We start from the raw sequence: 22863 nt of genomic DNA on the forward strand, positions 1-22863 counted from the left end.
CGCTGCTCCACCCGGTACCCGCCATCACACTTCCTTCCCGCCGGATGTATGATGGAGTATCTAAGGGTATTTCGATCTGGCTACGCGAGACTCTAGAGCCGTCCTTACTTTACATCTTGACCTTTTGCAATAATTTTACCTATAGCTATCCGAGAAAATTAAACCGCGTTACAGTTGGTAACGCTTTTTCGTAGTTTACCGAATACAGTCTCGCTCCGCCTTCGTCATTCCCGGATTGCTATCTTCTTGTATGGTCTAACGCACGTTATAGAGTAGCACGCTACTTCTAAGTGCATGCTCTGTAACAGATTTGGGAGAACAAGCAGTGTCGGACTCACTTTATTACGATACCAGCAGCGATATCAACAGCGGCAGCGACTGTTTCCTATTATTACAATGGCGGTAAGCGTAATAAAGAGTCAACATGCTGAATTAGCGATTTTCGTGTACGTATCCTAGCACTACGAGTCAGAAGCGCGTCTTTGTGAATCTGAAGGATTGTAGTGAAAAGTCAGTAGTGTTGCTCAATTACATCTGCCGTCAGTTGCTTGCAAGACAATCTGCCAGATAGCTAGTCGTTTACCCAGCCAGACCGTGCTCAATATCCTAGTCTGGATTGCAACTTGTCAAACACAAAGACGGATAAAATACCGGTTGCGTTTAGTATAGCATATCATATGGTAGGGAGGCCTAACAAGACAATATTAATTCAATTCCCTACGCATATTGTTCAAAATCATTTTTTCTTAGTGTGGAAGCAAAAGCCGGAAAGTTTCTCATTTAGCTGCTTGATGCTGTACCTAACATATGATAGGTTATTTGCTGCAAGGTTACTGAGTCGTCATTGTGTGTGTTAGAATTTGAGGATGTGGGTGGAGTTTGAGTGTATTGAAACAAGTGTGTATGGTCCTAGCATGTTCACGTCACATGGTTTCATTACGTAACAAGTGGGTGCTAGTGTTTGTTGCCAGCTGTTTTCTTGCACTGTAAACTATCTACAGTGTGTTCGTATAATTAGATCTAATCCAGGTGATATAACTTTACAGTCATTTGGACTTGGTGGGTATGGATTATATAGATGGCTTTGTACTCCTACATGGGTGGGCCATGAGCTCAAATCATGTACCACTCATGCATTGGTGAGCCATGCACTCATGTCATGCAGTCATGGGTAGGTCATGTGCTCGTGGGTGGCCTACTCAACATTAGAAATAGCACTTTCAGCAATTTTATCAAGTGTCTTCTTGTTTAGTTTTTATGGTAAGTGGTTCTAACAAATTTGATTAGTAGAGGTACTAAGAGTAGAGTGGGAGGGTCAAGGATTTTTACAAACATTGCTTCAAGAAGGACCATGGAGGCAATAGCTGATATGGTATGAGTAGATATAGGGACACTGTGATCTTTTATTTTGATGTAATGCAACACACGACCTTTCAGCCATATGCTGATCTTCCAAGGGGTCTCAAGAGAAGCAGTTGTGAGTGAGTTTATTGCCCAAAGGATTCACACCTGTGCTCACTAAAACTTAGGGTCTTCACCATTTCTACTCAAATTCAACTCTTTTACGACTGATATTACACATACCTACAGATTCCTCACTGCATTGCTTACTTGGGTGTCACTTTGGTGAAAAGAAGTATGCAAAAGTGGAATTTTGGGGGAAACATACAAATGTCCTTGTGAGACAACACTTAAAGTCTTGGGGGAGTGGTAGAGGTGACGTCAATAATGTGAGGGTAGCATTTATTTTCACCTAACTGGATAGCAGTTTATTTGAGTGTCTTGCTGCTAAGGTTAACAATACACGGTTTTACCTTGTGTTAATACAGATAGCAGACATTTTTTGGTACATTATTCCATCACACAGTGTAAGCCATCTAATCTATCGTTGGCAGGGGAGACATGCTTATAAGGAAGTTGTATGATTTATTTAAGATTTATTCAGAGTGAAGGCAGTACATTTTTTAAAGATTTCTGTGTCAAGTTTGCATATTCTTAACAATGCTATATTTGCATATTATTGGTTTTTTTTTATATAGCAGTAATGTGTGTTACTGTAGTATTGCTAATGTGCAGGCTCTTCAGTCAACTACAAAGCGAGATGAACTGCGGCATATTGAGAGGGAAGTGCAACAGCAGTGGGAAAAGGATAAAGTCTTTGAAGTGGATGCACCTGAAGTAAGCTGAAATTGCTAGATTATGTATGGTGTACGTCTCTTGTAACTAACTGTCTTCTCTTTATGTAAGCATGTATCAGGAGATGCAAAGTAAGTCATGTGTCTCTTTTATATCATTGCAATTGTATGATAGGTAACTAACATGAACACTGCAAAATTGTGGTGAAGTGGCAATTGTATTTTTTGTATAACTTTAACTACAGTAATTTGACATTTTGACAAAAATAATCAAATTTTAAGAAGCAGAATATTAATTATGTTGTAATCATAGTTGTAATCTAACTAGTTGTTTACAGCAACATATTTTCAGCAAGTCTAAATACTAAATTGTGCAACAAAACATTGTCTGTCATTGTTTTTAATTAAAGCACGTGTAACATCAATCTACGTCATTACTCTATCATAATTGCTGTAGACATGTTGTTTGACAGATTTGTGAGTTACTGCAAGATATCATGATATTTGACAGACTAGCAGGACTTTAGTACTACCTACAATGTAAGTTTATGAGTAGTTGTAATTTAGTGGGCATTTCTCCCTTCTTGCAGTGTCGTGCTTTCTGTCATAAATATACTGCATTGCATTGAAACTTCACACCTACGATTACTACTTTCTGCACATTTTGTCCACCTGGCCTAATTATGGTTTTTGTCTTGCTATTTGGGTTTATTTAACTTTGGAATACACCATTGCTGATTTCAAGTCTGGTGCGTAACTGCAAGTATAGGAGAAACTGCTATTATAAAAGAACATTTTAGATACTGCGGTTACATTGACAGTTTTCTAATCTATAGAAGTTGGTATGTTGTGAGAAGATGAATAGTAATTGTGGTGGCATTGGTGATTACACACACAGGCGCATGCGTGCTTAGTCTCACGTAGCCAGACCCTTTTCTGCCGCGTCATACTTCTGGGCAAAAATAGGTCTGGTGAACAGCCTTTGATGTCGCTGTGTGCCACGTGGCCAGAAATCGGCTATCTAAAGACCATATTTGGTTTCTTAAAAACTTTACTAACGACCAGACTGGTATGCACGCAGTGCAATCCATATCTTGTGTTTTGTAGAGAACAACTCAAAGACTACAGTTAGCTTGTTGCTGTTTGTGACATCTGCATGTCTACAGCAGCAATTAAACACGGCTGCGGGAATGTTGACGTCGACAAGCTTCCATCTCCTAGACAATCTGTCATGATCGACGTCATTATGTGCTTGTCTCACAACAGAGACTGAATGCGAAAGTACTTAATGTAAAGCAATGCACAAGACACATGAGATGATTACCCAAATACAGAACTCATCTTGTTTCGATGTCGTCAGCTCCAAGCCCTTCAATTCCAAGACCAGATATTGCTCACTCTGAACTGTCCACGGTTGCTTTAGACATCGAACAGCAAACGGCATCGAGTACGTTTGCATCCATCCAGTGTGTTTGCATCCATCCAGTGTGTTTGTTGTGACACGAGTTCACAACCTAGACGTACGACCTCGAGCCTGTTGAAGTCAATGTTCCCACGGCCGTGTTTAGTTGCTGCTGTAGACATGCAGATTTTGAAAACAGCAACGACTCTAGCTGTAGTCTTCGAGTTGTTCTCTACGAAACAAGAGAAGCTAATTGAGATAGGATTGCACTGTGTGCCACCAATCTGGTCTTTAGATAGCTGATTTCTGGCCATGCGGCACATGGTGACTTCAAAGGCTGTTCACTAAACCCATTTTCGTCCATAAGTATGATGCGGCAGAAAAGGGTCTGACTATACGAGACTACCACAGGTTTGCTTGCCAATGCACAAGCACTAGAGACATACGAACATAATGAAATGCAGAGTTACTATTGTGTACAGGTTACAAATCTGTGTAAATTGATTATGACTCAGACTATCTGTGTAATAGATTAACTAGGCTGAGAAAACTATATTTGTGTTTTATTTAGGATATAGTAAATTGATTCATGGCAAAGTTATGTCTTAGTTGCATTAGTTTATCAGCTTGCTATCATACTATTGCAGGAAAGAGAAATTTTTTGTCACATTTCCTTATCCTTACATGAATGGAGCACTGCATCTTGGTCATACGTTTTCTCTTTCCAAAGCTGAGGTTAATTATGAATAGCCTTATCTCTCATTATAACTGTGTTGGAGACAAAGCTACCATCTGTTTAGTTTGCAGTTGGCTACCAGCGAATGAAGGGCAAACGCTGTCTTTTTCCATTTGCATTTCACTGCACAGGAATGCCAATCAAGGTTAACTTAATTAAACAATTAGCTGTGTTTGTCTGTGGTGTGTATATTGTTATTGGTGTTGTGTTTTGTTATTCGTGCTCTACTAAAAATGTATTGGTGACATTGTACTGTTTTCTTGGACTTTTTGTCAAACACAAGTGATATGATTTTGTTAGCTATAGATAAGCACTAAATCACTTTGTAACTAGTCATATCACTGGTCTCATTGGAATGCAAATGCTAAGGAAGTAGTAAATTGTGTAATACACATGATTTAAATGTGTTCAAGATGTCATCGACGTCTTTCTTGCTGCCAGTAAAGCTGACAATTTTAGAAAGCTGAAAAATTTTGAAGACTAGATTTTACAACAGTCACTGAAGACCAGAGTGGTCACGTGACATCTTGGCCAAGGAAGAAAAATCAATCTGTGTCAAACTTGGGATGGGTCTAATTGCCTAACAGTAGAACATTACACTACATACAAAGTTTCTTATACGTAAATAGGTGAAATTATTATGGCACATAGTAGTTGGTTTGGGCCAACTTTTTGAAACAAATTGAGTGCCGTCCTTATTTCACATTTTTATTATTAATGTATTTTGTATTTTAGTAGTATGTGTAATTGACCTATTTATGAAGATATGGCATATTGTAATACTTGTATGGCAGGCATGTGCTGATAAGCTTACTCGTGAGATGGCTGAGTTTGGAACTCCACCAGTTTTTCCACAGCTGGACGCTGCAGATACAGGACAAGGACAAAAGGTTTCATGTTTTGTAACACAAGTATTGTATCTCCAACAATAAATTCAACAGGTAAAATCCAAAGTTGCAATGAAGACAGGAAACTTGAAGTATCAGTGGCAGATTATGGAAGCTTTAGGGCTCTCCAAGGACAAGATACCAGCGTTAGTTTGAGTAAGGAAGTTGTGATCTTCTATTTGGTCAGCACTGCATTGGTAGGTTTGCGGATGCTGCTCATTGGTTGGAACATTTTCCTGTGGTTACGGAAGCAGATTTACGAAGTATGGGCTTGAAGGTTGACTGGAGACGGTCATTCATTACGACAGATGCTAATCCATATTACGACTCATTTGTGCGATGGCACTTTCTAACACTAAAGGATAGAGATAGAGTGAAGTTTGGGAAAAGGTGTGCAATGTATTTGATTTTAAATGTTATTGTAGCATTATGAATGCAGCTAGTGACTTGAGCTAACTGGCATTTGGAGATTGATAAATTAACCAATTTATTGTGTTTGGATATGTTTTGTGGTTGTGGTGACATTTTACAGTATTTCAAGGTTGTGCTAAATGACTTATTTACATGGCAAGACTCTTAGGCTGAGAATCAATCTACTAGCCATTTTTTTATTAAATGTGGACATAGGCGTGAAGTTATTCGGTGCAATTGGAAAGAGACTAACACTGTAGCTCTTTTTTATTATCTATTTCTAGATTATTGATAACATATATTACAAATTTATCAGTTTTCTTGGCAGAATTTTCTGGAGCAAAAAGAGGACAAGTGCTGGAAATTGAATGTAGAAATTTGTTTTAGCAGTTTTGGAGTTCCAGTTAGGTACCCGTAAAAGTATGGCTTGTTGGCAGCTGTGTTTCTGATTTCCATGTAAGTAAGAGATGTGCAATGACGAGTTAGTTTACAGTTGAACCTCCAATATGAGAAAGGTAAGCATCACAAAGAAAATTATAGAAATATTGTAAGGAAAAGTGTGGACTAAGACAGCTAGACGTAACCTATGCATGTGGTCAAGGCATTGAGTAAATTTGAATAAATTAATATAATTGTCTAGTTATTTTGTTATTTATTTAGATATACTATTTACTCAGTAAAGGATGGACAACCAACTATGGACCACGATCGCTCAGAAGGAGAAGTGAGACAATGTTGACATGTTGCTGCCTGTTTTGTAATATTATCATGAATGTCTAGGGTGTTGGACCTCAAGAGTACACTCTGATCAAGATGAAACTGTTAGAGCCATTGCCTGAGAAACTCAAGTAAGAGTGTTATAGTAATGCCATCTTGCATTGTCACTGTTTTGTCTGTGTTGTACTGAAAGGTTGCTGTTTATAATTGTAGTTGCTTTACATGATGCTTTCAATCAACAAATAACAACAGCTTGATTGCTTTTTAGGTTTTTGTCCAGCTCGCCAACATTTTTAGTAGCAGCTACTCTTCGACCAGAAACAATGTATGGTCAAACCAACTGCTACATTGGACCTACTTTGGAGGTATCATTCATTTTTTGTTTTTGTTGAATACACGTAAGTAATATAGCTTTGTGTGACAGTACATTGCTTTCAAAGCAAAGAATGGTGAAGTATTTATCAGCACTAAACGAGCTGCTACCAACATGGCATACCAGGGAATGACAGCAGAAGAGGAAAAAGTTGATGTCTTGACAACATTGTCTGGCATGGTATTTATTTTATTTTATGCAACGTTTTAACAAAGTGAGTAGCAACAAGGTACCTCTGACAGGACTTGATGGGTGTTGCACTCAAAGCGCCTCTGACATCATATGACAAGATTTATACTTTGCCAATGCTGACTGTAAAAGCAGACAAAGGTAATCAATTATTAATTAGAGTAAGGCCATTTATGTAGATTCTTATTGTTTTGTCTCAAGTTGATTTTGTCATTGTAGTGTTGGTCTGTCTGTCTGTCTGTCTGTCTGTCTGTCTAGATAAAAACTGACTTGTTTTCATAGGTATCATAGATGTCATAGAAGCAATGTTAACATTAGAAATAGTATATGTAGTGATTAGATAGTATCTGGTGGTTTATTGTTAGTTTTTGCACCACATCTGTATGTGACGGCAGGGGCCACAGACGCGCCCATGCATTTATGGAAGACTAAAACACTGTCAGTCCGTTTGTCTGTCTGTCTGTCATTACATGTATTTTCAAAGAACAACACTATTACATTCTAGTCTGGCCCAAACGGCTGACGCCATAATTTAACTACGTGCGAATGAACTGTCAACTGTAAAGATCTTAGAATGTCCCAGCCTTGCTAACTTTCTGCTAATGACGCTAGCATTACATCTTTGCAAAGCTACCGACATGCATCTACGCCAGAATGTCTTAAAATCATGACTGTTCTTTCTTCCGTCTTCGTCTATAAACTGAAGTGACAGGTGGTGCAGAAATTGAGCTGCGTCTGAGCTCCAACGTCCAAAGTGTTTGAACACTAATGGGATGCAGTTGGAGGGGAGGCCCCAGACATCCTTTTCTCTAGCATATTTCTCTGATTTCTTGACCTCACGGGTAGCTGCGGCCACGTCGTCTGTTTGTCTGTCTCTCTGTCTGTCTCTCTGTCATATACATATATTTCAAATCCAAAGAAATTTCCATCAAGAGCTTAAAAGCTAGTCTTTAAGTAAAGTTCCTCTAAATCAACAACAAACACTTAAGGGTACAACAGATCTGTCTGTCTGTCTGTCCTTATGTCTGTCTGTTCTGTCTGTCTGTCTCTGTCTGTCTGTTCTCTCTGACTGTCTGTTTTCTCTGTTTGCCTTCTCTCTCTGTTTGTGTATTCTCTCTGACTGTCTGCTTTCTCTGTTTGTCTGTTCTCTTTGTCTGTCTGTTCTCTCTGTTTGTTTGTTGTCTCTCTGTCTGTTCTCTCTGTCTGTCGGTTCTCTCTGTCTGTCTGTTCTCTCTGCTTGTCTGTTTCATCGATTTTTCTATTTGTGTCTGTCTGTCTGTCTGTCTGTCTGTCTGTCTAGGCATAATGTTTGACTGCAATGTTGTAGGCCAAGTCCATTAATGTGTTATAATTTGCTTAGTTATGAAGGACTGGTAGATATTTGAAAGTTTCCTGTACATACGTAGAGTTTTGATGATAATAAATGAATCTGTCTGTCTGTCTTGAGAGAGAAACGCAAAATGACAAAATATGGTCAACAGCAGTCTATAGCAGGATTTGATACAACACGTATCCCACTGGTCTTTGAACACTTTGGTTTTGGGACCCTATGGCTGAAGACTATATCGATAAGATCTCCGAAATTTCAAAAGATGCAAATGGAAAAGCATTGAAACAGACTTTAGAGATAGATGGAGAAAGCAACTGTCTGTAGTTGTACAGTCTTTCAACTCTCGTGCGATTTTTAAAAAGTTGTCAAAGTTGTCTATGTGCAATTTTGATGACTTTCTATATGATAAAGACGTTCAACATTTTGTTCATTGACTATTATTGTTATGCATATGTAAAGTTAGCGATTGTTATTAGTAGAGTAAGAGTTCAAATATAATAATCTGTCTGTCTGTCTGTCTGTCTGACTTTTATTTTTAACATCAATACTACCATACAGTGAATATCAGCAAAAGGCACCACAGCTAAATAGTGAGTTCTCGACCCATAGGTCAAGTTACACAAGTCACTTTATTGGAAACAAAGTTATAGTGAATAAGCACTTTTAATACAGTCAATATTCTTCACTTGATGGCTAATCTTCTTTGACAAAACTTTAGCATTACATGATTGCAGAGCGACTGATAAACATCACCTCCAATAATTCTTGAACTGGCCTGTTTGTCTTACCAGATTTGTCAACTGATTTTTCAGACAGTTGATGGAGATACTTGTGAGCTTCCCAACCCCAATGCCAGAGTGTTCCAGTACTAAGGGAATGGTTCTAGTATCTTGTTCTTATACTTTTTCTCTATTAATTCTTCTCTGTCTATCTGTCTGTCTGTCTTTCTGTCTGTTTGTCCCCTGTCTGTTGTTTTATCTGTCTGCTTGTTTGCCTGTCTGTCAACAGACAGCTAATTTAGGCTGAACATTTGTAGCTAGAAGAGGGCCACATACACTAGACAACAAACTACATTGTAGCACCCTAGCTTCGTCTGCGCCAATCAGTATCCAGTATTCGCTTAGCATTAGTGACATATCCCACTTCCACTACATATTGATCGGTCAATAAATTGGGCTGTATAACTGCCTGAGGCTACTGGTTTATCAAGATGTGAACTAGAGTGTGAACATAACAAATAGGCTACTACAGGATTTCTGAAACATATCTGTCAGCCAGAACAAACAATACGTAGGTCTGCTGTTACAGCTTGGACTTGTTCTTGTGTGTGCCGACATTTTGCTTGGCGAGTTCGTTTAGGCATGCATCAAGTGCAGACCTGAGCAAACTAAACTGAGAGTCGTCCTTTTGGGAAAAATTAATTGTGGTTAGGCAGTTCAGCAACAGAATGATACTCGTGCACAGAACGCTGTAAACCAGCTACAGTCTGCTGCATGGTAGAAGGTGGATACGGCTTTCAATCTTCCCGCTGAACTTAATGCACAAACCGTTCACGCAAGCCAGTAGTTCATTTCTCTATTGCTCATAACATACAGATCATGCTCGTACTGCCCAGGCGCTCCCTCTTCAGTTGGCTGCTTGTTTCTCCATTCCTTCCGTGCGTTGAACCCTTTAACCGCCCGTGCAGTAGCTTTCTTGTGGTGTTAGGGTGAACACGAGAGTCAAGAAACTTCTGAAAATTATTGAATGAAATGGGAGCTTGGAAACGAGATGCTGATCAGAAACAACATCAAGGTCTAGCAGTTTACTAGCTTCCAAGAAATCTATAACTGGCAATTCTGCTGTTTCCGATGCCCAAGTCGATTTCAGCCTGGGTAAGGCTGAGGCAAGCACCTTCATCACTGAACATTTTGCTGATTTGAATTTTGTGCCTAACGGATATATCCTCAGCTGAGTGCTACAAGCCGGTTACAGACCTTCTGGCAAGTGTCTAAACAAAATGCACCCTGCTGTGCACAGATTGTTAGCACTCAGGATTTGCCCTTGTCCCAACTTGTGGGCGGAGCGGGGTGTATTTGTTTATACACTCGCCAGCGGTCTATAACCTATACCAGTGGAAGAAAACTCCTCAAAAGGACTAGCAGAGTCTACAGTTGACTGTACTAAAGGCCCTTAGGGTATCTGTGTCATCCTTGATAATTTTTCTAATTATGCTAGTGGTGCTTTTCTACAACGCAATGCAATATCTCAATAAGCGCCTGTCTGTAATGTTGCATGGCATGGTAAGTAAATTGAACACAAAGCAATTTGACAAACAGAATATCAGATATAAGTGCCCATGCTGAAATAATTGCTTTTGGTCTGCACAGTTTTTACTGTTTTAAAGTAACTTGTAATGCGAGATCTGACTGAGTCTGCTTATTTTGATGTATTATTATGTGATAAAGCACCCCTGGCGCTTATTCAAACATTTACAGTATTTCTATTTTCATGCCCATCTTCATCAACAGGCTGTAGTGAGAGCTAATTAAGAAACTGATTGGCTTGCTTTCCACATTGATCAAGATGTTCAAGTACCAAGGGATACAGTTTGAGGAATTCTCTCACATGCCTGTCTGTTAGTATCAGTATGTAAGAGCTAAACCCCAGTTTGTGACCATCCCACAATTGAATTTACATTACTGGTGTACTGACATTATTGTCACTTACAATTTTAAGTGAAATTTTTTAAGAACCACCAAAACTAAACAACAGTTTTGTTTTTGAAGCATTGTATGCAAATTAGATTATAGCAATATTTAATTAAGCATCCATGACCAATAGTTTACTTTTGTTATAGGAACTGGAGTTGTAACATCTGTACCATCTGATGCCCCTGATGATTTTGCAGCTTTGCAAGATTTAAAGAATAAAGATGTACTGAATTATGTGAACATGGCAGTCAGTCACTTTGTGACATTGTTTTATGTAGACTTTCCGACAAAAGTATGGCATTCGTGATGACATGGTTCTGCCATTTGAACCAGTACACTTTGTATTATCTGTATCTTTTTATTATTTCTTGACATTGTCATTGTACTGCAGATTGCCATCATTCGTACTGGGGAGTTTGGTGATTTGTCAGCACCCAAGTGTTGTGAGTTGATGAAGATCAAGAGCCAGAATGATCACAAACAGCTTGCAGAAGCAAAGGAGAAAGTGTACAAAGCTGGATTCTATGATGGTGTAAGTGTATGGTGAACAGGAAATTTAAGGAACGATCAGAAATGTGCACATTGATTCACATTTGGTTAAGAGAGAGCCATTTTGAAGGTCTAAGAATGGTGAATTAAATTAGGTATTTGCAAGATAAGATACACAATGTTGTATTGTGTATTCATGTCTATCTCTTTTATTTGAGTACTTACTCCTATCAACAGCCGTGCTTCATACTATAGTAGGTACTGTACAAGTTTGCAAAATGCAGTGTACTTGTACTTGTATAGCTATTATACTCTACACTGCAGTTACTGAGTAGATGCTCAAGTAGCTACTATTCTTGTCGTCAACTGGCTGTATATAAGGATAAAATTTAACAAGAATGCCAGGCTGGAAGTTCACTAAGTATAAGACTTACTAGTTGGCGAAATTTGTTTATGGATACTTAATTTGTACTGAAATTTCTCTATACTTGTTTTAGGTTATGACCATTGGTCATTGCAAAGGGCAGAAGGTTCAAGTTGTGAAAAAAGTAATTCAGAAACTGATGATTGACAATGTAAGTAATCAGTGTGAGTGTCTGAGCTTATGCAGCAGTAGACAGCATTATGGTGTTTGACATTTAATGTTATTTCTGTGAACTGTACATAGATATGTTTGCAGTTAGCAAAGTTGCATATGTGGCTACATGCATTCAGGAAGGCATACAACAACCCTCCAATTTGTTGTGCTTTGCAAGCCTTCGAGTACTAATCTCACATACTAGAGCTACTGTATGTTTCTGTAATAACTGATAAACATGCAGTTGATGTTTGATGACAGAATTTGTGGTTTGTGAAATCACTATTTTCAAAGTCTGTGCAACTTGCTATTCAAACTTCCTGTTGTTGTCATGCCTTTCTGAAGTTAACATTGTTGAACATATAGCTGAAATGTTAATAGCTGACTTTCTTGTTTGCAAAGCAAATGCCATGTGGTGAGGTGAGTTTCAACACAAGTCTTCGTGACCTCATACTCATGACATGGTGATGGTTATGCTACTATTGCTAATATTTAGGTTATCTTAGAACAGGCTGATGAATTACCAATCTCCACTGTCAAGAGCAATGGCATGGTTTCAATGTCAATGTCAATGAGCTGTGCATTGACGGCGTTGACAGAGTCCTCACTTTCTAGCTTAGTACTAATTCTAGAGCAACAACAGTTGGGCTGGAGTTTTTATTAAATTTCATATTAGGACATCAACTCTTACTAGTGATGACACTTAGATTTTAGTACTCTTAATTAACATTTGCTGTTACAAGAACTAGTGTTTCAAACATTGTATGCTGCCACTTGGTACTGGCTTGATATATACCAAGGTGATATGCTACATTGGTATGATTTGGTTATAGGATGAAGCTGTTCTTTACCATGAGCCTGAAGGCAGAGTTGTTTCTCGGTCAGGGGATGAGTGCATTGTTGCCCTTTGCGATCAGTGGTAGCTTTAGTGTGTTTGCAGTGTGGTAATATCAAGTCTATTGTTTGGTGCTGATGTCTAGGTATCTTGACTATGGGAATGAGGAGTGGAAAGAGCAGACCAGAAAACTCTTAGACAATGTCAATACGTATGTTGATAATGATACTATAATATGATGCTATAAAGTAAAACCGACCCCAAGTTTCTGTCTTCATAATCTTGGGGTCAGTTGTCATGTAGGAAAATGCATCAACGCTCATGAAATGCCCCATGGTCCATCCTAGCGCGTGCGTAAGGGTGTGGTCCAAAGATAATGCACTAGAAGAGCAGCATACAATATTACCTAATGTATTGCACAAGGGGTTCTTGAAACTCTTGTTTACCAACAATTGTAATACTCATATACGTGGCTACACAATATGACCTGCCTTAGCTAGATAGCAATTAATATATTAGGTCAAGATGCTCTAGTTTACTTTTGTTTTAACTATAAATAGATTAGTTATTTAATCACTTACAGTTTGGGCCATTAATCGTCGACTGTCCCAAGTACAGTTTTTGAAAGATGGTTTGGCCTAAAACAGACCCACAGTACCGGTTTCTACAGCCCTGAAATACATCACTGGTGAAAGTTTACTCTAGGAAAAGTGGCCGGACCAGCTCCTACGACTCTGCTATACAGCTGTGTATCAAACAGAAGAATCTAAAGCCTTGTATGAGCATTAAAATGTGATAAACATTTCAACAAACGTAGTGATATATTTATGCATATTAAGACATTTGAATTGTTTAATTAATTTTTTGAATGTAGCCGTATTGGGAATTATGCTTTAAGGTATTTGTTTGTGATGTTGTAGCTATTCGGATGAGGTGAGGCGTAATTTCTTGGCTACACTCGATTGGTTGGAATCTCACGCTTGCTCGAGGTCTTATGGTCTTGGTGAGCAAAATTGATTTAATTTTCTGTGTGATCCTTTATTGGAGTCCCTGATTGTATTAGGAACTAAGTTGCCATGGGATACTCAGTACTTGATTGAGGCATTGTCTGACTCAACAATTTACATGGCATATTACACAGTTTCTCATCTTTTGCAAGGAGCTGTCAATGGCTCCAAACCAGGTCCACTTGGAATAAAGTGAGTTTTACTATTAGATTTCTAAAGTTTCAGCAAACATGCATCAGTTATGGGTTACACGATAGTACACAGTAAAGTGCAACTTTTGATGTTTCCAACTGCTTTCATTAAAGTAGATATTTTGGAAAACTGCGAAGAAAATGGAGTTGTGTGACCTGAATTGATAATTGTATTCTTACACTGTTTATCTAGTACGCTGTAGACCCTGAAAACATTGAAGGTGGTTTCTTAGTTATGGACATGAGTTGTATCTGTGCAGCATATAGAGCTGCAGGTGGTAAAAATTGTACTAAGATAGATTTCAATTAATCCATTATTTCAATAATAGAAAAGAGGTACATGTATATGGTGTAAACATACTAATTATTTGTTTATTTCTTTGTTATTGGTTCAATGAGTACAGAATAGGTTCTATGGTGTGACTTTTGGTTAAATCAGTAATTGATCTTATCTACATGTAAGACGTTCAAGTGTGTGTAAGTCATATAGTCTCTTCTTGATTCTTGTAGCATTTTGGCTTCTTTCGTATACTGAACTGCAGGAAATAATATTTTGCATTACAATCTGACATGGGGTTGTTGTTGCAATGTGTGTGTGTGTGTGTGTGTGTGTGTGTGTGTGTGTGTGTGTGTGTGTGTGTGTGTGTGTGTGTGTGTGTGTGTGTGTGTGTGTGTGTGTGTGTGTGTGTAATTTTACCATCATGCCAATAGGCCTGAACAACTGACAAAAGAAGTGTGGGACTACATCTTTTTTCGAGATGCTCCAAGACCAGTGTCTGACATTACAGACGAAGCCTTTGTGTATTTCATTGCTATTATTCGTAGTTGCAGGTTATCTAACAACGTGTGTGGTTAGCAAACTGCGACAAGAATTTCAGTTTTGGTATCCTTTGGACCTTCGTGTCTCAGGAAAGGATCTTGTTCCCAATCATCTCACTTACCTTTTGTACAATCATCTGGCAGTGTGGGACAAGTATGATGACAGGTTGGTTATCGAAAGCACTGTAGTTGAGAGCATGATGCAATTGATGACATGGGCAGGTGGCCGAAAGCTATTCGAGCAAATGGACATATTTTGCTGAACTCGGAGAAGGTAAGGTAGTAAAGCAGTCACACTGGTTGTGATACTTATTGGAGTAGTAGGACAATGGCGTTAATTAATTTAGCAGTTAGCCATTAATTAATTAATTAATTCCTAGTTGACTTGTTTTGTCAAAAGACCAAAGCAGTACAGGCTTATCTCTTCATTCCCCTCTAGTAACACTGCTAGCTACGCACACAATGAATTCAAAATAATGAAAATGTATAGTTTAATTTGCTAAGGGAGGACTGAAATCAACACATGTACCAGCATTTTTGTCAATGTTATGGATCATTTTAATTAATTTATTTGAGACCAACAGGGTGCCTGGTGTGGTGTCAACATGCTTTCTTCTCTCCTGCTCACCTCTCTCATCACATATGTGCATGCAGTCTGGAATTCCGAGGCTAGGTCGCGCAGTGTCTTGAATTAATCATTCAGCGTTTTTCTTGCGCTAGGTAGACTGTTGACTTGTATAGCTGATCGTACAGAGTAGTCGGTAAGGTCTGGAGTCCGAAGGCTTTTTCGCAGCGGTAAAGGTTTCGGACTCCAAGGTACCAAAGGTTTTGAGGGCATTTTTTTAATGGAAGGGACATCCAAACTGCAGCGTTTCTTGCAATGGTGTAGTGCGTCAGGAATTATTATCAACGATTCTGTCGATATAACCAATAGTGGATCTTGCGCTCAGTATGGCATGGTCGCCCGCAGAACGATACGCAAAGGTGAGAAGCTGGCGACTATACCGAAGACTGCGATCTTGTCTGTGGCCTGTGAAGCGGTGAACCCTGTAGCGCGTTATCTCGTTAGTACTGGCTTGCTTCCCTCGTCTAATCCGAAGAAAGTGACAAAATCTGGAGAATCAGAGGAAGAGAACGTCTGGATTCCTTTATTAGTCACTTTGATGGGTGAATACTGCAAACACGAGTCATATTGGCGCCCTTATTTTGATCTTTGTCCGCAGTTTGATGAAATGGATCCTGTGCTTTTGTGGGAATCATCAGAGACAGCAAGGCTACTCAGAGGTACAGGATTGGTAGAACGTGTTGAACATGAGACTGACCTTATAGAACGAGATTATTTGGATACCGTGGAGCCTCTTATAACTGCAAGGGAGGATCTGTTTGACTGCAGTACTCTTTCACTTACTCTTTACAAGAAAATGGTTTCATTCGTGATGGCATACAGCTTTACCGATCCTGTTTGTCGAAATGTGTATGCAAGCGTAATGATGGTGCCTGTTGCAGACATCTTAAATCACCACTCAAAACACAATGCAAAAATTGTCTATGGCAGAACAGCGCTAGATATTGTTGCATTGAGAGCAATAAAACCTAATGAAGAGGTCTTTAATACATACGGCAGACTAGGCAATGCCGAGCTGTTGTATAAATATGGATTTTCAGAGCATTGTCCTAATTTGAATGACCATGCTACAGTGAGAATTGAAATAGTGAGAGGTGTGGCTAATATAATGTCAAAATTCAAAGGAGGCAGATTTCAAAAGCAATGGGAATTAGTTTGTAATTTTTTGGATATGAATGAGGATGATGATAGATTTTGTGTTGCTTTTGATGGTGAACCTGAAGATAATCTGTTGGCTATTGTCCATACTATTTGTCTGTCAAAGAAGGCATGGAAAATGTCAAATATTGCAGTACTATCATCTGTAGATGAGTTGAGCGATGAAGCTAGACAGTTGCTGAAAGAAGTGTGTTTAAAGTGTTTGGGTCAGTATGATTGTTCACTCCAGGATGACGTCGATCTCATCAACAACAAGGAAGAACAATGTAGTAGACGTGAACGATTTGCTTTGTATGTTCGGCTTGGTCAGAAACAGGCATTGCATAATCTGATAGATGCATGTGAGGCTGTGAAATGAATTCTTGCGTTTTATTGATCTATTATTATCCCGAGGAGGGTTACTGTAATATGTCTTTGAACTGACGACCAGCCAATTTGAAGGTAGCGCATGCACTCGTTCTTATTGCTGGGGTTTATTAACGTCCAGATGTCGACAATCCCACGTTCCAGTCAATGTGTCCAGCTCCCTTCTCATGCTCTTCATGCCAGTACTTGTAGCAGCTGTTTCATAACCTAAGCTAGCAGCCGAGTGTGTAGCGCTTTGGTACTTTATCATTTGTGACATGTATATCTGAAGAAAATGCAGCCATAATTAATCACATTGCTACTGAAAGAGAGTTACGCTATAGTGGTTAATAAGTTTGGCAGCTAGTGCTGGAATAGTACAAGACAATTTGCAATTGGTCATGATAAAGTGATGTGCCAATGGGACTGTTCATCTGACATGAGGGAAATTGGTTGCATGCTATGTCATGTTGCAAATTTCTGAACATGGAAACGCATGACTATCGTCTTAACATTTGAGTGTGATCTAATTAAGTTAGGTGTGTTTGCTATAACAGTCTTGAGATGTAGTGTGATGCTCTGTTGTTACAAACATCTAAATAATGCTATTGCTACAGTCTTTGATACTGCTATCCATGAGATGATCTTTTGTTCGCAACAGTGCCTATACACTGACATGTATTTAGGCAGCATGTTGTCTGTCAATTTGGAATTTGGAATAGTATGAATGTTATTCCTCTTTGTGTATCAAATGAAGAATGAATTCTGTATCACTAAGCTTTGTTATGAATGATTAGTAAGATGTTAGAAAGTGAGAATAATATCTGTAAATACCAACTATAGAAGTAATAGTCAGGTATGTACCAGTGCTAGAGTTACTACACAACAGTCTCAACCTTACAGGGGATCCAAGATAGAGAGAGTTCTGATCAATGTCAGATGTCTAACTGGAGCTTAATTAATTAGGTTAAATTCTGTAGTGTTCTGTTTAAGTCTTTGCATGTGATTGCTCTTGCAGCTTAATAAATTAAGCATATTACTGATATTTGTTTACACTAATAAACCACACAATATTATGTAGATGGCAAAATCAACTGGGAATTTCTTGACTCTACAGCAGGCAGTTGAGAAGTTTGGTGCTGACGGTTAGTAAACCTGTCATTTTAAACTATTGTGGTTGTGATATATTGCTTGATACTGCTAGCAATGCGATTCAACTTGGCTGATGCAGGAGACTCGATCGAGGATGCCAACTTTGTTGAAAAACATGCAAATGCTACTATACTACGACTACATGGCTTGGTTGACTGGACAAAGGTCAGAAATCTGAGTAGTGGTAGTATTTAACTTCAAACATTCTTGGCTGAACAGGAAGCACTGGCATCATTGAAACAACATCGGGAAAATGATGAATTGACATTTTATGATAGAGTTTTTGAAAGGTAGGTCCAGTGTGATGATTTTCACAATTTAAATTAAATAGATCGTTATGCAGTGAAATCAACCAAGCAATTTTACAAACAGTTGAGAACTATGAAAACATGTTGTTTCGAGGAGCTCTGAAAACAGGAGTGTTTGAGCTGCAGGTTTAATTGTGCTCTGTGTTTGGCGATTGACTAATGAAGTATTTACATTTGGTGCTCGTAGAGTGCTCGAGATCATTATCGAGAAAGGGCTGACAGCGGTCGTGGTATGCACAGAGACATTGTACAACGATATATAGAAGTGAGATTTCACATTGATTTCTGTGGTTAATGGAACGATGAATGAATGATTTTGTAGGTGCAAGCTTTGCTACTTTGTCCCATATGCCCACATGTGGCTGAGCACATGTGGAGACTACTAGGAAAGGCAAGATGTTGTGCATGTCTACCTGTCTTTCTGTTTGTCTGTTTTATGGTAGCAAGAATGGTTTGCTATAAAATGTATACTTTTGTCACAATAAACGATTTCTGTCTGTCTCTCTGTCTGTCTCTCTGTCTGTCTCTCTGTCTGTCTGTCTGTTTGTCTGTCTGTAATACATATATTTTCCATTTAAATCAAATGCGTACATCATGAGCAACCTAACACAACAAGACTGTCTGTCTGTCTGTTAGTCTGTGTTTGTGCTGTCTCTTGTCTTCTGTTTATTTTTTTGGATACCAGCCTGTTTATATTTTTGTTTGTCTGTTGTGTGTGTATACATTGCACTATAGTTTTGGCATTATGTCATGTAGTTTAAAGTGACTATTGTAGGTGCTTGCACTGACTTTAACTTGTATTGCAGAGCGGCAGCATTATGAATGCTCTTCTTCCAGTTGCTGGTGAAGTAGATGTTCCTCTTATAGAATCTGCAGCCTTCTTACGCGACTGTGCTCACAACTTGCGTATAAAGATTCGAAATTTGACAGAAAAGAATCCTGGTCAGGTATTTATTATTTAGAGCACATATGTAATAGTAAAATAGTCTACTGACTTTTACTTGAGTAGAAACCACAGTATGCAACCATTTATGTTGCTGAACTCTATCCTCCATGGCAAGCTGCTGTGCTGAAGTGCCTTCAGCATTCATACAATGAGGTGAGAATATACAAAATTTCTTAATTAATTGTTTAGTTGGAATTGTAAGCAATGTCCATACTTGCAATGACATACACACTAACTGGATCGCGATCTGATTGCAATAAATCCCATCCACATCGGCAGGTGGATTTGATCACGATCCGATCGTGATCAGTTGAATCCAACTAGAAATATTGGGCAGTATCTTCACGTACTCTACGTGTGTTGTCGGATAATCTAATCCTCCTCACTCGTCTTCGTTCTCTCTCACCTTACATTGCTGTATCAACGCTTTCCACAAGCAAAGAACCCACTCTTACACATCGGTCATCAGTCACATGATATTGAAAAAGAGGCAGATGTATCATTTTCAAGATTCAGGGTGGATGCTTGCTATCCTGATTGGATTGTGATCATATCGCGATCAGATTGCGATCCATTCTGGTCTATTAGTAGTGTGGACACGGCTTTAGTATAGTAACTAAGTTTATTTCAGCAACATTTGCATTACTGGGAAGTTATTTGTGTTGCTAGGAAACTGGAGAGTTTCAAGATAACAAGACAATTTCTTTAAAACTAAAGGATATTCCAGAAGTGAAGAAGTTTAGCAAGAAGGCAATGCCATTTGCTCAAATGGTTAAAGAAAATGTCAATCATGATGGAGTGGCAGCAATGAATTCAACAACTTCATTTGACCAAGTGGCAGTGCTAAAGCAAAACAAAGCTTTCTTGGAGCAATCTGTAGAGGTATATGTTGCCATTTTATTGTTACATGCTTGATGCATTGAGACTTTAATTTGTGTAGTTGTTCTCGATTCAAGTTGTATTATCTAGTGAAGGAGATCAACGTGCAATAGAAGAGAGCATGCCAGGGAAGCCATACAGTATTCTCCACTTCACTGATCCTCAGGTTCACACCAAGTACTGTTGTTGCGTATTCTAATTTACAAAGATAGTTGGTGGTTGTAGCCTCATGTTATGGTCCAGTTTGCTAACCCTGAAGTGGCATCGGGGCACTTTTCACTAAATGTAGCCATTCACGATGGAGACACAGTCGAAACCGTTATAGAAGCAATTAGGAAAATTGATGGAAAACTAGGAGGTGAGGTTGTAAACATCGTATCGTGTGTGTGTGTGTGTGTGTGTGTGTGTGTGTGTGTGTGTGTGTAGTTTTGTGTACGCTGTTAGTGTAAACACGTATACAATTGTCTGAAGTAATTTTTAAGTGAAGTTTTATGATAAAACAGTCATCTGATACCAGAACAACATTTAAGCCATGGCTCTGTATTATGTGGATTTGGACTATTGTTGATTGGACTCAACTTGTATGGAAACAGCATTGATAAATGATGTTTGTGAAACAGCTTCACATTTATCTTAGCAAAGTATCTTTGCAACTTATCAGTCTAGTTCATTTTTTTGTAACTACCAGGGGTAGTTAGTTGCCTGAAAGGAAACTAGCTTGCTTCAGGTGACTAGTAAGCGTTAGCTTGTTCACTGTGCAATGTTTATGTATGCGTACTTATTTAATTAGAGACCCAACCTTAATACAGGCAGGTTTCTATTATTCTCCTAAATTACTTCTAATTGAATTCAAGTCATTTGTGACATTTTCAACTAGGTTAAATTGTGTAATATAGAATAGAGAGTAGACACATGTACCATAACTGTTGCTCGGAGAGCCACATTGTTATAGCAGGACTAACTTTGCCAGGTGGTTAGAGAACAGTCAAGAGAATATCACTACAAAAGTGGCCAAATGCATTGTTAGGTTGAAGCGTGTGCATTATGCTACAGCTTCTTTGCATGTTAGACACTGTCTTTTCTTTGTCTTAGTGAAGGCAGCTGTTATTTGTTGTTGACAACTTAGTGCCTTGGAGCTAACATTTTTTCTTTGTTTTATCAACTTGTGATTGCTGAGGTGGCTTTCATTGTGTTATATGCAGCATCACAGCCTGTTCACATTTTTCGCTATAATGATCCAGTGGCTGGTCCGAGAAAAATTCCTAAATATCAGTGTCCTGATGACGGGAAAAGCCTTCTTGTATCAGGCAGTGTGTTTCATATCACATCTGATGGTCAACTAGCTGTTCGAGATCCAAACGCTGAAGTACCAGATGACATTTTGGTTGGGAACAATATGTGCTACCACCTGACATATGTCAGTTCATGAGAAAGACATTTCTCTGATTGAAAGTTTAGTAGTTGGACTCTGATACTGTTGCAGTGACTGTAGTGTTGCTTTTTCAATTATCAGGCAGCATTTTGTTTGCTTGTCAATTTGACAGTTTATTGTCTTGCATGATGAGTTTAGGTGGACTGTGTGAATGTCAGAAGTTGGTGCATTTCTTTGAGAGCATACAATCTTTAGTCGAGTCTAGAGTGTTATGTATGTACAAAGTCTGCAAGTGGTCAAATAATAGAACATGTGTGCAGTATACAGTGGGTAGCATCATACTTGTCAGTTGACATCTACAGTTTGCAATATTGGAACACAATGATCAAATCAGCAGTTAGGCAAAGCATTGGAAATAAATAGACATGATAAGCCTAAGGGCACTGTTAGACAATTGTAGTTAATGGATTTCAAATGTGATGTGGTAATTGACAACAGGAGATATCAGAAACTTATTCTCTCTATACCTGCACACTTACAAACTGACGGGCTGTCATGTGTAAGTAGCAAAATGGTTTTTCTGTATATGAATAAATCATTTCAACATGCTGCCTCACTTGTACATTAACACTTGTCTGTGATGCATTGATACCTCTTGTATTGTATATTAATATTGGTAGTCACTAGTAGCTTGCACATAAATTTATAATTTATATAGTTTAGAAATCGGATGATCATGAATTGTGTATTCGAATATGCACATGGTATAGACTGTCTATAGGTATCATAGGTATTTTCAGTCTTCACAATAGACAATACCTTAAATGTTCTAATTTGAGGCGTTCAAATAGTTCTCCCCCTCAAACGGCACCGTCTTTAGAATAGACCCTTTATATCAAAAGTATTGACCTTTAAAGGGGGGCCATAGTTAATTAGAGCCTTTAATATTGATATATAATATGTGACACTGTTTGGTTTCAATACCTTGACATGCTGTCTCAGTGTTCGAAATTTCATGGCGGACGTAGTGGCAACCTTGGCAACTTCACAAATTTTTAGTCGGCAAAGATTCGTTAAGACTTTTTACATATATTTCATTGATATCAAATAAGGACACTGATTGTTTTGGCAAGTAAACAAAATCCCAGGACGTCAGAGGTGTCACTTTCCGTCTGACCTGAGTAATTCACTATTATACTCTACAGCATAAAAATAAATTTATTGGGTCTACCATAATTTGAGTGACTTGTAGTGGTCAGGATGGCAGCCTTGCTAGAATAATTATTT

At 38.6% G+C, this 22863-nt stretch overlaps 2 protein-coding genes across 3 annotated transcripts; both read left to right on the top strand.

Moving 5' to 3' along the window:
* The first annotated feature begins 285 nt into the window (after nucleotides 1–285).
* LOC134190270 (leucine--tRNA ligase, cytoplasmic-like) lies at nucleotides 286–21898 on the top strand. Of its 2 annotated transcripts, XM_062658723.1 has the most exons (36): nucleotides 286–402; nucleotides 2077–2178; nucleotides 2248–2267; nucleotides 4185–4272; nucleotides 4338–4418; nucleotides 5068–5163; nucleotides 5215–5306; nucleotides 5362–5550; nucleotides 6232–6295; nucleotides 6352–6419; nucleotides 6557–6653; nucleotides 6713–6841; nucleotides 6904–6991; nucleotides 11020–11096; nucleotides 11152–11205; nucleotides 11265–11405; nucleotides 11860–11937; nucleotides 12773–12858; nucleotides 12920–12985; nucleotides 13695–13777; nucleotides 13838–13973; nucleotides 14684–14773; nucleotides 14829–14957; nucleotides 15014–15065; nucleotides 18001–18064; nucleotides 18124–18236; nucleotides 18291–18361; nucleotides 18415–18505; nucleotides 18567–18644; nucleotides 18702–18770; nucleotides 19186–19326; nucleotides 19389–19478; nucleotides 19995–20207; nucleotides 20266–20370; nucleotides 20430–20562; nucleotides 21407–21898. In XM_062658723.1, the coding sequence occupies exons 1-36, from the start codon at nucleotides 295–297 to the stop codon at nucleotides 21631–21633; spliced, it is 3609 nt and encodes a 1202-aa protein (XP_062514707.1). In that variant the 5' UTR covers nucleotides 286–294; the 3' UTR covers nucleotides 21634–21898. The 2 variants fall into 2 exon arrangements, with proteins under 2 accessions (XP_062514707.1, XP_062514708.1); XM_062658724.1 differs by lacking the exons at nucleotides 286–402; nucleotides 4185–4272; nucleotides 4338–4418 and adding an exon at nucleotides 1327–1372.
* On the top strand, nucleotides 15331–16963 carry LOC134189951 (N-lysine methyltransferase SETD6-like). Its single transcript, XM_062658350.1, has one exon. The coding sequence runs from the start codon at nucleotides 15637–15639 to the stop codon at nucleotides 16930–16932; it is 1296 nt and encodes a 431-aa protein (XP_062514334.1). The 5' UTR covers nucleotides 15331–15636; the 3' UTR covers nucleotides 16933–16963.
* Nucleotides 21899–22863: the final 965 nt, after the last annotated feature.

The sequence above is a fragment of the Corticium candelabrum genome, chromosome 14 (genome assembly GCF_963422355.1).
Source record: "Corticium candelabrum chromosome 14, ooCorCand1.1, whole genome shotgun sequence".
Lineage (NCBI taxonomy): Eukaryota > Metazoa > Porifera > Homoscleromorpha > Homosclerophorida > Plakinidae > Corticium > Corticium candelabrum.